Source organism: Salvia miltiorrhiza, chromosome 1, assembly GCF_028751815.1.
Source record: "Salvia miltiorrhiza cultivar Shanhuang (shh) chromosome 1, IMPLAD_Smil_shh, whole genome shotgun sequence".
Classification (NCBI taxonomy): Eukaryota; Viridiplantae; Streptophyta; class Magnoliopsida; order Lamiales; family Lamiaceae; genus Salvia; species Salvia miltiorrhiza.
Window position 1 is genome coordinate 46639649 of NC_080387.1, and position 16996 is coordinate 46656644.

Sequence of the window (16996 nt, forward strand, 5' to 3'; positions counted from 1 at the left end):
TCGGAGTTCAGGAAGGTACTCTGACTCTGAGAGTCTTAGCGCGGGTTGTGCTAAGCAAGAGAAATCTGACACGAGTGAAGTGTGGGTACTGAAGAAGTGGTTTCTTCAGTGGTACGATTGTGTGCACCCGGCAAGCACACGGTTTAGTTTGCAGTGCACCTGTTAAGCACTTGCGGAGTGGATTGTTGGTCTGATCAACCGACCGTGAATGTAGGAAAGGGTTTTTTCGAACCACGTAAAAGTCTCTGTGTTGTTTACAGCTTTCAGTTTTACTTTCCTACTTGTGTTGTTTCAATTGATAAACTGAATACTGAATAACTGCAAAGAGAAACCTAAGACTAACAACATGCTCAACCAAGTCTATTGTGAAACTAAGTTTAATTTCCGCTGCGTATGATATCAGTCTGACTGGTCTATCTTCTGATAGTCAGGAAGAGTGTTATCATCTCTGTTTTAGCAAACTCGACTGAAGCCCTTACGTGCATCAGTTAAGTTCCAGTAACTTAACTGATAACTCCTTACTGAAGAGCTTTCAGTATCAGTCGTCAACTCTGTTTGGTCAAAACTGTTTTCAGTTAACAGGCGTCACTGTTTGCGTGTAAAGTTTCGTTTTGATCTCTATCTGGAGATCCCTCACTTTGAGGAAAAGAAAAATAGCCCATAGGTGTATTCCCCCTCCCATACACCTATTCGAGACCCTCCGGACCTAACAGATGGGGACCACCATTTAAGCACCCCATTAAACACCTCCCATTAGAGATGCTTTTAACTACTGTCAATACTATTAGGGCCCGTTTGATAGCGTTGTAGAGCATAGTTAGATAATAGGTATCACGCTTATCTTGCATTTGATAGCCGATTTATATAACAGCGAAAGCCCGCTAAAAAGAATGACCCGCATTAAAAAAATCATTGTTCTTTCTCGCTATTGTGACGAGCGTTGACTCATGGTTCCATTAACACCATTGCTACAGTAAAATGTTATTACTTTTGGTGATAACATTTTGCCCCTCAAATTCGAAGATTCAGCTTTTATAATTTCAATTCGCGCTTCATTCGCAGATCTGTTTTGACTCCTTCATAATTCGGCGCTCTCTTCTCCAGCGACCAGGTAACAAGGTAAAGTACAATACCTTTTGTGAGTTTTTAGAGTCGCATCTGCTAAGGTTAACGCAACATCAGTTTTGAATCTCTATAAATGTTAGGGCTTTTTTCTTCATCATTTGAGCTCGAGATGCATTTGACTTGTTGACAGACAAGATCGAGCAACAATTGTAGATCTGTGTTGGTAGTTACTTATGCTCCGAGTCTGTGAAAAAAAATTCGAAACAAATTTTTGCCCTTTTTTTGTTTGTCTTGAATCAATTTTGTGATACAATTTCTGTCTCGATTTTCTACTTTCCCAGTGGCAAAGGGGTTTGAGTTTCTTAATAATAATTCTTCCTTTTTTTTTTGCTTACATTTTCTCTGAAACTTGTTTCTACATTATGAAGATGAAAAAATGTTCATCGCCTATTGATAGAAATAAGTATATTTGCAAGTACTTAGTCGATGCTATCGGCGCGACGATTAACTATTCTTTGATAAAAAAAATTTGCCCCCCTTATGGATTCAAACTTCCAGAGTAGATAAAATCAAGTTCAGACCGTTGATGATTGATCTAGTGTTTGTGGTCGTCGTTTTACAAGGAACAAAAAGAGCTTCGGAGGCAATAGATAGCTGCACCGACACTGCTACTTCAATTTGAAACTTTGGGACTTCAACAAGGGAAATTGAGGAAGCTTGCTGGAGAGGGTGCCATTCCAGCTACCTTATTTTATTGAGGTACTATTTTGACTTGTTAACCTATTGATTGTCAACGATTTCGTGTGGTAATTACTCTCATCATATATCTCTTTTGCTTAACGGCATGCTAAATGAGTTTATGATGTTATTTTGCAATGGTTTTACATTGAATTTTGATTATAGGGAGATAGATGGAATGATTGATTACATACTTTGCTACTTAAAGTCTATCGTGCATTCCATTCGTTTTGTTGTATGAATGACCTATTGTTTGGAAATTTTCACTAGACCTTTATTGATCCACCATACGATACTACATGCTTCTTGTAATGCAGCAATGTATTCGAATATCTTGTTCGCTCAAATTCAGCATGCCGACAGATGTGAATAATAGTGTTTATTTTTTATATTGGTAACTTATGTTATTATGGTTATGATGAGATCACGTAAACGAAAAAGAGGTGCTAATGCAGTAGCATTTGGTTATATCGAACGTATCCTTGATCAGATTAAATATATAAATAAACTCGTAGGTGTTAGCGACATAGATTGCTTTACAAACTTACAAATGGACCGCAACACATTCGGTAGATTATGCATTCTATTGCACGATCTAAGGGGCCTAACTGATGGGTGGTATATTAGCATCGAGGAACAAGTGGCAATATTTTTGTCAACCCTAGCACATCATAAAAAAAAATAGGGTAGTTAGGTTTGATTTTTGGAGGTCCGGACAAACTGTTTCAAAATTTGTGCATATTGTTGTAAAGGCTATTTGGGACAACGCGTGATCTTATTGGTGAAACCCGAGCCCGTATCGGAGAACTATCCAGACAACCGGTGGCGATGGTTTAAGGTAATTTGTTGCCTACTATCTTTTCTAAATTTATATAGACTTATGACTCAACTAGAAACACCTCTAGATTGACTTACAATAGGACAAGGACACTCTAGCAGCGGTAAGTTAACCCAATGTCGTCTCTCAAGGAAGATCTTTAAAAGCTTTTAATTATGTCACGAGAAAGCAGTAAACTTGGATTATTAAACTAAAACTTGTAAAGTAAACTTAACGTGAAATTAAACTTGTAATTAACTAGGCAAGAAAGAACAAAGCTAAAAACGCAAGCATAAAGAAACTATAAACCCTAGGCAAGAATTAAACGATTAAAGTAAAGGCAACTAAGAATTTAAATACTTGTAAATTAAAGCTTCTAATCTAATGAACATAAAACGAAAGTGAAGAATTGAAATTGCATAATTGAAAGGAAAGCATAAACATAATGAAATTGCATAATTGAAAGTAAAGCATAAACATAACAAAGCAAGTAAATTAAAATAAATACTGAAATACCATAAATCGTCTTGAGAAGCAATCCGTCACTCGATTACAACTCTAAACGAGAACTAACTAAAAATGGAATTGAAAGAACTACCATAAACTAACTAGAACAGAGATCGAAACTAAGAACTATGAAAGCAATAAAAACCTAAAGCCTTTGGTTGCCTAGCGGAAACTAAAGATTAGGGCAAAGATTTATTCTAACTAAGTGTCGGAGGCAGAAGGATGTATTTCTTGATTCACGTTCAAGCCCCTTTTATTGACTTCATTTCAACCCTAATTACCATCAAAAAGGCCTTGCAAAACTGGACTTTTAAAGATAAGCATCGTGAAATCAAAGGACAGTCCAGCTGGCAGCGTGCTCTGCAAGTAACTCGGAAGCTCTGGCGAGAAATCGCCAGCTCTGGAAACGTGCTAACTCTAGTGGTCATGGCAGAGCTGGAAGTCAGCTCTGGAAAGTTCAGCTCTGGCGAGTCATGGCAGAGCTGGAAGTCAGCTCTGGAAAGTTCAGATCTGGAACTTTAGCTCTGTCGAGTCTTAGCTCTGCTCTGACAAGTTTGTTCTGCTCTGGAGAATTCAGCTCTGATAGTGCAGTTCAGCTCTGGAGATGGTCAGCTCTGACTATGGAAGTCAGCTCTGGCTCTGATACAGACCTATCCGCGCAGCTCTGCTCTGGCGCGGGCTTTTCAGCTCTGGACACCAGTTTGCGCCTAAAAACGTCATTCTAACCCAAAATCTCCAAAATAACACTCTTTCATCTATCAACTCAGAATCTCCTGCAAAGCATAAAATAAACCCATAAACGCACCAATTTCCAAGATATTTAACTCAAAATAAACACATGCAAACCCCCAAATTAAGAACAAGTAAGCATAAATCAACTTATCACGTGTACATTTTCATCAGCTTCTATGCTTGGGGTAATCATGATTTACTTATTGACATACTTTTGGGAACATTTTATTGTAGGGTTGTTTGGGTGCTCTCGACAGTAGGCATATAAATGTAATGGTACGAAATATTGACAAAGCGAGGTATCAAACACGAAAAGGTCAGATCTCAACCAACACGTTAGCAGTTTGTGACCGTATCATGAAATTTGCTTATGTGTTACTCGGGTGGGAAAGTTCAGCCGCATATTCGAGGATTTTGCGCGATGCTCTCACCCGTGCGAATAGCTTCAGGGTCGCTAAGGGTATATACTCTGCGTATATTTCTAACTTATGCCATTCAACTCACTGATTTTTTGCTACTCGCATGACATTATATGTAACTAATGCAGGTAACTATTGCTTATGCAACAACGGGTATGCCAACTGCGAGGCTTTCCTCGTTCCCTATAAAGGTATACGATACCATTTGAAGGAATGAGGACCGGATGCTGGAAGACCCCAAAATGCCCTGGAATTATTTGTAATCAGTGCATAGCAAACCAGAAGTTCATATCAATCACTAACACCACCATGGGGTTATGGAGTGCATCTATAATTCACGAATAGGGGGAGATAAGCTCTACAAAAAATCATAACATCCACTATTTTGTACTTAATTTTGACAAGGCATTTTGCATCCATACAAAATTCTAAACAAACAAAGCGGCAAATAATAGACACTACAACTTCCATTGAAAGTTAACACCCCACCAACAATTTGATATTCAGACACCATTTTGTATATCTCTAATGCTCATCGCTGTAAATTTTGTTTTTATTGTTTGAAGATGAAGAATAATTAGCAGCTACAACAAAACAGAGTCACAAAAGCAAAAATTAAGTTGAGAATTTCCACTCACCATATTGTCAAATAATATGCCAATTTATGGATTATCGCATTTAATACCTTTCTTGCACTAATTATTTTTGTAGTTGGTGTGTCAATCACCTTATTAAAGGCAAACTTCCATGATCACAAATGCAAATTTGGTTGCGAAAGAAATTGTAAGAAATGACTCATACTGTCATTTCATATTAACACATTTTTACCCCCCATCTAATTCAATTAATCCCCATGTTTGCATTCACCAATGGAGCACTTGATAACGTCACAGTGCAGTAAATGGAACTACCAAACCTCCTTCTATTTTGTCTATAAAACTTACCAAGCTATTGATGTAAGTCTTCCACCATCTCACAAATAGCGATATACACACAAAAAATGAAGTCATCCTCTCCTGACCAAGATTGGTTTTTGTATAATGTGAAATGGACTGAGGCACTTGACTCATATCTCATTCGGCGCTTGATGGAGCGCGAGAAGGAATGCCACCCCATTCCACCCATCGACTCACCCCATGCACTCATAGTGCCATGGAAGCCTTCGATAAAGAGCTCGGTGCCAACCTCAACTATGTCGACGTGCTTGAGAGAGTCATCTTTTTAAGGAGGCGCTACACATGCTTCAAAAAACTTGTGAGTCGCGTTGAGACGACTGGGATGTACTCAACAATCGTGTTTCAGCAGATGAAGCAGTGTGGAAAGTTATCTTTCGGGTAAAGCATAGCTTGTTCAGGATATATCCTCATATGTGTTAATGCGCCTTCATATTTGATTTTCTTCGTAGTATAAACACATGCTTCTTTGATTGCTCTTTAAAATGATACAGATGGATCCATTGGCTGAAGCTTACTATACCAAGGGTAATCCATAGTGGTTCAAGCTATGCCTCCTCTTCGGGTAGAATAGCATAAAGAAGAAAGTCTCCCCTATTGTTATCGTGATCAATGAGTCTCCTCATGCACTATACCCTTGCGCATCCGCTTATGAGGATAAAGTAATATCACCTGTACTCAAAGCGCCAACCGTTCGTAAGTTACTATTTGAAGACGATGCCCACTCCAGCATCGGTCCTTCCCATCACACTGAACCGAACTTGCACCTTGCGTGGACTACATCTCAAGACAAGATAGGTTTCCCTCCACCGAACGCATTTCCTAAGAAACTTCTCGACTACGGCGGCACTAGAAAGGACATTGAGCATAGCTCATGTGCATCGTCGAGTCCACACAAGTAAGGGTATCGCCTATAGAACTTCTAGGTCGACGCGGTGTAGTAGGGTTAATATGGAAGTCGCAGTAACTGTCATCTCTATTGTTTTACCTAAATATAGGTTAAGTGATGGGTATTTTATCTTACCTTATGCACTATCTAGCATGCATTGTCCACCATCACTATATTTTGTTAAGTACAAGTTTGCTCGACTTCCCCTAATGTAGAAGTTTTCGAACCAATATGTATGAATATGGCATGGTGCTATATATGAATATGTTTTGTTATTTACAAATTTTGCACCTATTGATACTGTCGATGGAAAGTTCCCTCATGCCAAGAATATGTTTTGTTGATTGCAAAATTCCCCCAGACCATTATCTTCATTGCGACATTTGAAACATCAGTTATGTCATGAAAATGAGTATATGAAAACTCCCCATATCGCCTGTGGTCTTGTATAAATATTCTCTATAAAAAAATTCATCAGCTTCGGGTATTACCATACATATAGAAGTAAACTTGACCTAATGTAGGATTTATTATAAATGACATCTTATGTCCAGCTAATCATATGAAATGAAGATAATACATGTCAGCATATAAAATAAGATATTACAAAATGATATATAGCCATGGAGTCATTGCATCTAGCCCTTAAAACATTACATTTGCTTGAGCTTTTGTGTCTAACCAAGCAAAATTATCACTGAAGTGCTGAGCATTGAAACAGAATAGCGATTCACACTACCACAAATTATCCCAACAAGACTACCAACGAGACTACGACGTCTTAGTTGTGAGAATGTGTAGGACATAGTGAGGTTTTGCCTCATCAGGAAGACCCATAAATAGCTCGAGGCCTTATTTTTCACCTGCCAGTATTTGATAAGCGTCGAATTTCTGGCTCATTGACATAGTAGACATGGCATTTAGTTGGTCAAATACCTATTTTCTAGCTTTCCCTAAATCGAATTCGTAGCCTATGCGAGAGGCAATGCAATCCATCCTCTTATCGGCGTTTCGGCCCATCTCACCCAACAGATCAACGATCCCATCAAGGTCATCAGTGGCCTTACGTTTCCTCCCAGCAACTCTTACAATCCCTCCTTCATTTTCACCCTGACAAAACCTGTCATCGGCCCCATCGTTTTCTCCTCATCTTCGAGATGCACGTGGTAATCACCCTGAACTCCATCGTTTTCCAAGTTGTCCGTGCGATGCAGAGAATTGATGGCGTCCATCACATCTTCTGCGCTTCTTCCAGTTACGCGGTCCTTCCCGAATATTTCTTTCCATTCCTCAAAATGGGGCCAGCTCTTAAAACGCATCAAGCGCGCATTAGGATCACACTGCCATTAAACAAAAAAGTTGTGGGATATTATGAGCAAAAACATGTTAAATATGAACACATTGCCATTAAACCAAAAAAGATGTTGATACTATGAACAAAAAAACAACATGCTAAATAGAAATACACTGCCACTAAACCAAAAAAGATGTGGATAATATGAACAAAAAACAACATGATAAGCAAGTTCAAAGTAATAAGAAAAACAAACAGGACTACCTTTACTATTTGTTCCCATTGCTCGTTGTTGACATCGATCATATGTGTCCCATCCACGTTGAAACCAACTCCGCTCCGATCGAGCATAACGTCTAGTGAATAGTAATTCTTCTTCCACGAGGCAATTTTCGATTGAATGTGAGGCATGCCTTTGAGGTCCGTCCGTGGAAATGTGTTCTTAACTGCTTCTTCCAACTTTTCGAGATACCCGGCTCGGAAGTTGTTATCGGACTTCCAACCCTGCACGACAAGCTCTTTTAAAGCAGGAAGAAGCACCTCCTCCTCTCTCGGAGTCCAGCTTCGCCGTGTCTTATCTGTTGTAGTTTATTTTCCACGTCTTATATCATTACTAGCTGTGTCTGTTGATTCACACATTCACAACAGAGTAAACATTCAATTAGGCAAACCCCCCCACCCCCCAATTTATGAGTGCAAAGATAATAAGAAATCTCAAACCAAAACCAATGACGCCCTGAACTTATATACAACAATAGGTTATGACAAACAAAAGCTCTTTTCCACCACAATACATATTTTAGACGCAGCATACAACCCTAATCAGCTACAGATGAATGTTAAATGAGATTATCGGAAACGACTCATACCGCATCAAGAAAACAGATAAAGTAAACTCACCTTGTTGAAAAGAGCTTATGATTGTTCTAATCTTTAGACGAAAATATGCGAATTGTCCCCGCGTGGGAACCTGCCGAGTTCTTCAGTTGAATCCACTGTCTGAGTCAACAGAAATGGCAGATTTTTGTGTGCGCTGCATATATTAACCTCTTTTATCTGAAAAGATCATGGTATGAAACCTAACTGGCGCCTCTGGTGATTTCAGTTTCTCCTCGAAAGTGAGTGAAAGAGATTTGAGGGAATTTTGATGTTATTTAAGGGTAAAAATATAATTTCAGTGATTAAACTACATCCCCACCTACCGTATCAAACAAGAATACCCTTTTTCTCAATTTTAATCTACCGCTAGAAAACACCAATTTCATGTAATGCCGGTATTAATTATAAACTATCAAACATGAGATTTACTAATTAACCACACATTATCTATACTAGTTCTTTGCCAATAATTAATACTCTCTCTGTCCCATTTGTATTGGCCCCCTTGCCATTTTAGGTTGTCCCAATTGTATTGACCCATTTCTTAAAATAGCAAAAATAAGAACTCTTAAGTGGGCAAAAGTAAAGCACTCCACCTATTTAATTCATAAATAAAGGTTTTCTTAATCTTCATGCCCAAAAGTAAGGGGCCAATACAAATGGGACGGAGGGAGTATTTGCTTATTTCTATCACGCTATCAAACGAGCCCTTATCCATTAGATCGAACATCAATAGAATTTAATTTTGTGTGCGTATGTTGGTCTGGAAGTTAATGCCAAGACCTGAGGTCTCGAGTTCGAGTCTTTCGTGGCACGGTTTTTAATTTTATTTATTTATTTATGTAATTTATAATTAAAAGGAGAGAGAGAGATTACCCACCAGTACAGTCATAAAAGTATGTATCGATACATTTCAATATTTATAAGAGTAAAATTTTTAAGAGTGATGCTAAATAGCCACATTGTGGCCACCCACATTCTAATTTAATAGAGAAAATTTGAATTTATTTAATTTATTTTTTAAAATAAAAATAGGATTTAGTTATTTTATTGTATTCTCTACATTTTAGTTATTTTTTTATAATTTTTTGTACTCCCTCCGTCCACGAAAAAGAGTCATGTTTCCCCTCTTTTTTTTGTCCACAAAAAAGAGTCCTATTTCACTTTTTATACAATTACACCCTTTATAACTTTATGTATTTACTTCATTTGCCATTGAGGACCCACCTCAAAAATTAAATACTCTCTCCACTTAAATTAAATTAAATACAATTAGCAATAAAAATCTCTCACTCTTTCTCTCGCGCGTCTCTTCTCTCTCACTCTTCTTACGTCCATCTTCTCTCACCTTTCTCACACACGTCTCGTCTCTCACTCTCACCTCTTCTCTCTCACCAAACCCGCCGCCGTGGTTCCTCCTCCGGCGAGGCTAGGACCCGACCTACGCCCATTTTCCCCTTCACCTCTCCGGCAGCAGCTAGCTCGTCGTCGCCGCCTAGATTCCGGGAACTCGCTCTCGCCCTACCTCTCGCTGTTTTCCGCTACTCTGGCTCTTCCTATGCCCTGCCTGCGTGAGTAGCTTGAAGGAGAAGCTAGCGCTTCTTGATTTGGTTAGGATTTGCTTAAATTTGTTGCTGGAATCGACTCTTTGAATTTGTTGCTGGAATTTTCTGAATTTATTGGTGGAATCGATTTGTTGAATTTGTTTGAATTTGTTGCTATAATTTCCTAAATTTGTTGGTGAAATTGATTTGTTGAATTTGTTTGAATTTATTGTTGGAATCGAATTTGTTTGAATTTGTTGTTGAATTTGTTCGATTTTCTGTTGGTGGTGGTGAATTTCTGTTTGGTGGTGGCTGGCTGCTGAATTTCTGTTAAATTTGCCTCTAATCTTTGGGAATGAAATCTGAAATTTGAATGGGAAATTAAAATTGCTCTTGATTAGCTTTTTGTTTTTCTTAAATTTGAATGAATTCGGTGCATTGATCTATAATTTCAGGAACATAAAGCAATTAAGTTTAGATATTAATAAATGATTAAGTATTTAAAATTGTTATTAACACTACCCCTATAAATTTACTTCTCTCTCCACTTACACCTACTTTAACAATTTTCTTAAAACCCGTGCCGAGTCCCAAATGGGACTCTTTTTCATGGACGGAGGGAGTAACTTTTTTATTTTTATTAAAAAATAAATAAAAAATAAAAAATGCAAAAAAAATTACAAAAAAATAACTACAATATAGAGAATACAATAAAATAACTAAATCCTATTTTTATTTTAAAAAATAAATTAAATAAATTCAATTTTTCTCTATTAAATTAGAATGTGGGTGGCCACAATGTGGCTGCATAGATTTATTGAATTTTTAAATACTTTGCACTTTTCGAGGTAATATTCGAAAGATGGTAGCACACAAATTACGATTGGGGAGACTTGTAACTTGTATGTTAAATAATTTATTACAATTATAACATAATTATACACATTCTTATTCCTAATCCATACAGATCTCATCACATTACATTTAATTATTCTGAAATACTCCCTCCGTCCCATGAAGCGTGACTCATTTCTTTTCGGCACGGGAATTAAGAAATTGGTATTTTGTGTGTTAAGTGTGGTAGGTGAAAAAGTGAAAAGGTGAATAAAGAGTAATTTTTTGCTATTTTTAGAAATAGGTCAAGCTTCGTGGGACAACCCAAAAAGGAAAGTAGGTCACGCTTCGCGGGACGGAGGGAGTAACAAGTTACGATTAAAGTCATATTGCTTCCACCAACTATCTTTAGTCGCTACCGAACTATAATTAATAAATATAAATATCATAATTAAGTAGTAATTATACTACCATTTATCTTCTAACTAACAACTACTACTTCATATTTTCCGTCAAAAAACAACTACTTTATATTCCAATATTTGAATATGCACCCAAAATGTTCTCTCTATTCAAGACTTCTTTCATGCTAAACAATGAGTTCAACTGTAACTTGCCAAGATAGAGAGAGAGATGAAAAAAGATAGCTTAGAGAGAGAGAGAGAGAGAGTTTGTTTTAGTTCAAGATCCAAATGCGTGTAGGATTTGATGTATTAGGCAGAGAATAAAGAAAGCCCACATTGTGTAGGAGTAGCAGAGGAAAAAACCTCTAAGCCACAAAGCCAAGGATGAATTGCCCAGCCGGTCCAGTCGGGATCGGCGCCTCACCGGACGATGGAAGCATAACAGCGGTTCCCATTGTACACCATCCCACCACTGTGCGACGCCATGCTTGTAAACCTGCCATCGGACTGCTGCAAGATAGCGTCACCACCACCCGAAACCCTCGTCCCATCGCCACCACCTTCCCCATAACCGAAATGAAACGCGTCCACACCACCAGCACTGGCCGCCGCAAGAGCCTCCGACTGCTGCTTCTTGGTGCTCAGAAACCGGCCCCCACTCCCCCTCACTCTATTCAGCGCATGCTGATGACGAGACTCGTGCAGATACGGCTGCATTCATCATATATATAACATGCATCTTCACTTCATCAACATTCACAATTTCTGATTCAAAATCAATCATGATCACAACTTACTTTCCGAGTTTTCACAAGTTTGTTTTGTGCCTCCAGCTTAGCTCGAGTCTGTCTCCTCCTAAGTATACCATGATATTGTTTTGCATTCACGTATATGGGGCCGTCCTCGGGAAGATCCACGGGCAGCGGCACACGCCCGGATGCGGCGGCCATCATCTGCGGTTGTATCTGAACAAGACAACACATTAAGATGAAACATGATATGCATAGTGATATGTAGCTACTGCTACTACTCACGATGTTATGAGGGCCGTAGGGCGTAAACAATCCGGTGAAGTAGGGGTCTGCGTAGGCATACGGGAGCTGCACCTGATGTGGGAATTTTTCCGACCAAATCATATCTGATTCAACCAACAAACATCAACATTATCATTAGTGGTATTGAGACAACGACAACTTACAATCGGTTGGGTAATCTCAGCATGTGACACGTTGATGGAGAGCTCGGGATTGCACAGGAACAAGCCCCCCTTCATATGTTGCCCATGCTTACCATAGCTTTCATCATGTACTGCACCAACAATGTTATTATTATCTGTTGCATCTCGAAAATTAGGACAAGCAGCTAACTAATGCTGGATCAAAATCAATACCGGAGTCAGATGAAGCGCATTGATCTTGAGAACCAGCCTTTCCCATGGCGGTGAATTCCTTGTGAGAAAGGCTCGTTGATTCAGTCGAGGAAGAGTGTTGATCTTGTAGTTGAAAGTCAATGTACTTCACTTCCTGGCCTCGTTGAGGAGGACAGTCCACTTCAAAATTGAGATTTTTGGATATTGTTTGGGAGAAATGCTGCTCGTGCATATTCTGCACAACAAAAACAATCAAGATGAGGAGGCGTCGGAGATGTTGCTCGTTCAATGCATTTTGTTGAAGAAGTTTCGAAGTCATACAGCCATTAGTTTAGGAATGTAGCTGAAGCCAGATGCATAACCAAAGACCTTTAAGGGCTCATTTTTAGCTGCTTGGGGAAAAACACAAAATGAGTAATCTTAATCATACAATAACACCAATTCAATATTTATTGAGTTTATAAGACTGAACATGAAGCAGAAAAGAAGTTACATAAGTTCTTAAGACACATAACTCCTGTAGACGTTGCATATGAACACCAATGATATCGAAGAACTTGGCACATACCCGAGATTAGTGCGTATGAAGTAAAAGAAATAACTTACGTACAACGAAGCCACGACTAACACTCTTAGTGAAAAGAAAGGAAAAAAAGGAAAATCTTTATACAATTTCTGAACCTGAATACATATGTAAGAAAACAAAAATTCACACACAAAAATACACATAAACATATATTTACAAACAGATAACACTTATATTGTGAGAGTTTCCATTCTCTTATTTTATATACTTATTGGAAATAAATTGGAAATGGAGTGTGCTTTTTTACATCTTTTGTTTCATTCAATTATCTTTTCCCCTTCTCTTTATTTTTGTTTATTCTTAATTCATTTGGTCTCTCCCAAGGACCCAATAAAGAAATCTCAAAAAGACTACGAATATGGCCTCTTAGAATTTAATTATTTGTGAATTCCAACTTAAATAGAAAGCTAAACTTCAAATATTAAAGGTAAGAATTCCATCAGCACTTTCATTCTTTCGCGTTCTACCAGGTGGGAGAATTTATCCTCTAACACAATGAGGATGATATATAAAGAAAGAATCACGCACGCACACACAGAAAAATGAAAAGCCCAAACTAGGACTGAACTCCAAAAAATTTAAGAAATAAGATAGAAATCGAACAAAACTCTGCATCGGAAACAACTCAGCATGATATGGTGTGTTCCGAGCAGGAAACTAAACTCGATCCTATATAATCAGAGAGAGGTTCGCCTATGACCACTGCTATGACAAGATTTACAAGTGACATATTGAACTACAATGCATAATGTATAGCCCCCACCATAGGCAAAGAACTCTATTTCTACACTAAAGCAAGCACCATAACTAAATCCTCAACAATGTCCATCTCAAATCGAACAAATTTTAAAAACAACATTGTATTTAATGGATTAAGGACAGAAGTTGGTGATCTTTCAATATGCAATGATAACATGCAATTAATGGAATTTATCACCTAACAACAACGGATTACCAACTAAGACTCGTGTAGCATACGAATGATTTCATAAATGGAGATAGAGGGAATGAATCAAGACCATCAACACCAAAACAAATCAAGAAACCATGAAAACCCAAAACTAAGAGCAATTAACTAAACATAAGAAACCTAACCTCCACCTTAAATTCCATAGAAAGAGAAAGAAAGGTATGGTTAAAATTAGAAAAGAATATAATACTATAGTATATGATATAGAAAACATGTTCCCAAACATAGTACTAAAAACGAACAAACAAACCAAAAACACAAAATATCCATCCCAAAATGTCCCAAAACAAGTAGTGCCAATATGAGGAAATGAATGTCCTCCTCTATCACTTCGATTTGGATATGCGTTTCAAGAATTGTATCAATTCACTGCTTCAATTGGATATCAGAAGTTTAAGCCTAAAACAATCTCAGATGGGAATTTTGTCATGTATATCGAAATCCAAAAAAATAAAAATTTGAAGTAGGAAACATGGAAAGTTAATACTAATAACTTTACTAAAATCTAAATCCAGCTACAGTAGCAACACCAGCAACCATTCGAACCTCAGGCTCCACATGCATCAAACATACAAAATTAAAAAAGAAAAAAAAAAAAAACCCCACCTATTTGGCATATCTAGATCAGTCATACAACTGAAGATGAATCAAACACAAAACCTCAATAAAGACAGCAATTTTTTTGACAAGAAGAGAAGAAAAATAAAACAAAAGCCTTTATAATATCCACATATGCAACACAAGAGAGAGAGAGAGAGAGATCCTCTGCTGTGGATCGAAACACGGCACGAGCTGCTGTGCACGAGACGGCACGGTACAAGCGAAAAAGGAGCGTTCTTCAACAAAATCAATCGAAAAGACAAAAAGTTAGAAAACAACTTTAAATCATACAGAACCCTGGGGGGAGATGGGGGCTTGTTCTTCATTTTGGTGATTGACACCCAGCTAGGCGAGTTGGTGCAGAAAAAAAAAATTCAAATGGCTTGGTCTCTTATATATTGGAGTTTTATTTTGAAAGGAAGTAAAAATAGCGGCGGCAACTGAGATTTTAGTGCGGCGTCGTCATCACTCTTGGGGAAGATGTTTAGGAGAGTTAAGTAGAACGCTGCGTCTCCGTTTCATGCACAGCAGTGTTTGAATCCACAGCAGAGGATCCGATTTAGTATAGTGAAAGGGAGAGAGAGAGAGAGGGGAAGACCTTTAGGATCTGGTGCCAATACTTGGAGGAACAATGAACACAACTGTTGGGATGAAATTGGGCATGTTTCCCTTCCCTTAATACTCTACTGTTTCCCTCACAAGATTCTCTCTGGATTCTTGTTTTACAAACCATGTAAAACAAAAAATAAGAAGAAGTCAATGTTTCGAAAACCGTGTAATTAGGGTATTTAATTTAACCATTGTATGGTCCATTTGAGTAAAAATAAATGTATTTTTAAATACTAATTATTATTAAATATATGGATGACACGTGTCATCATCCTAAAATCCTCATGCATTGCATGTCATTCATGGTGGACTCACCCCTAATAGAGTATTATTATACTAATATTATCAAATATATATATACTTATACTACTACAATACAAGTAACAATAGGGACGCACGCTACCACCCACCAGCACCATTGATGGCATCATTTCATATGACCTACTCTTTTTGTTTTGTAGTAGTTAATGTCTTTATATGTGGGAGTGGGCCCCCCATTGTTTCTTGTAGGCTTCCTTGTGTTTGTGAATCAGTTCCCATCAACTCTCCACAACCCACCTTCAATTCAAAACTTCACACTTGTTTCTTTCTCGATTGTTCTTGCAACATACCATACGAGTATTATTTCTTTTTTGGAATGGATATACTATATCTATAACTATTTCAAATCTATAAACATGAATTGAAGACATGTTGACTGTTCTGTTCCTACAATATTCTATAAAGTATAAATTTTAAAATTTCTTCTTCAAACACGTTGACTCATTTTAATGCTCGAATCTCTCCCAACCTTTAATAATTTCAAGTTTAAACATTTATCAATTTTATCATAAGATACTTTATTTTTATTTTACTACTCCCCCGTCCCATGAAATATGACCCATTTCTTTTCAGCACGGGAATTAAGAAATTGATATTTTGTGTGTTAAATGTAGTAGGTGAAAAAAGTGAAAAGGTAAATAAAGAATTATTTTTTTGTCATTTTTAGAAACAAGTTAAGCTTCCTGGGACAAAACTAAAAAGAAAACTGTGTTATGCTTCGTGGGACGGAGGGAATATAAGATAAATCTCTAAAAAGAAAGATAAACCAGTTTATCACTAGTAAATCCCAATCGAACAATACTCATATTCTTCACTATTTAATAATTACAAATTCATTTTATGGAAAAAAAAATACAAATTCGTAATTTATTAGGGGTAATCTTTAACCAAATAAATTTCATTAATTTGTGTGCACAAGGCTAGAATAAATGTTAGTTTAGTTTTAGCGTAAAAATGTTAGTTTTGTTACTTTCTTGATGCTGTTATTACTTACATTTTTTTATTAACTATAACTTCATAATTTATTAGTATAATCTTCTTAATTTACGTGCATAAGATTAAAATAACATACAAGATAATAATAATAATAATAATAATAATAATAATAATAATAATAATAATAATAATAATAATAATAATAATAATAATAACTTTATCAAAAAAAACAACGCAACTGAAATTGGAATACGAGTAAACTTGAGTAACAAGACTTTAATTAAAGGGGTTATGGTTTTAAAACAAAAGGAACACGACGAACTTCGAAAAAAAGGAACTTGAGTTAGTCTTGGGTGTAATACCCCGTTTCCTCGAGCTAAGTTTAGAATAATTTTGAACTTAGATTTAAGATGATTCACGCCGGATAAAGAAAATGAATTTATTTTAATTCCAACAAAAATGATTTACAAAAGTATTTGTAAATTTAGTTATTAAGTTTTGTAAATTCACGCCGGTTAATTGCGTGTAAT

General features: G+C 37.1%; 1 protein-coding gene across 4 annotated transcripts; it reads right to left on the reverse strand.

Annotated features, from left to right (window-relative positions):
- Positions 1-11176: 11176 nt before the first annotated feature.
- Positions 11177-15327, reverse strand: LOC130987099 (nuclear transcription factor Y subunit A-3-like). 4 transcript variants are annotated; one of them, XM_057910732.1, is made up of 7 exons: positions 15199-15327; positions 12766-12833; positions 12466-12679; positions 12274-12383; positions 12110-12181; positions 11873-12040; positions 11177-11786 (listed from the first exon to the last, which is right to left on the reverse strand). In XM_057910732.1, the coding sequence occupies exons 2-7, from the start codon at positions 12769-12771 to the stop codon at positions 11496-11498; spliced, it is 861 nt and encodes a 286-aa protein (XP_057766715.1). In that variant the 5' UTR covers positions 12772-12833; positions 15199-15327; the 3' UTR covers positions 11177-11495. The 4 variants fall into 4 exon arrangements, with proteins under 4 accessions (XP_057766715.1, XP_057766707.1, XP_057766699.1 ...); XM_057910724.1 differs by lacking the exon at positions 15199-15327 and adding an exon at positions 14607-15185; XM_057910716.1 differs by lacking the exon at positions 15199-15327 and adding an exon at positions 14892-14956.
- Positions 15328-16996: the final 1669 nt, after the last annotated feature.

Excerpts from the sequence above, each read along its gene's own strand:
- LOC130987099 (XM_057910732.1), bottom strand. Across the intron at positions 12,182-12,273 it reads CTGAGATTACCCAACCGATT|GTGCAGCTCCCGTATGCCTA; the intron begins GTAAGTTGTCGT and ends TTCCCACATCAG. Across the intron at positions 12,041-12,109 it reads CCTACGGCCCTCATAACATC|ATACAACCGCAGATGATGGC; the intron begins GTGAGTAGTAGC and ends TGTCTTGTTCAG.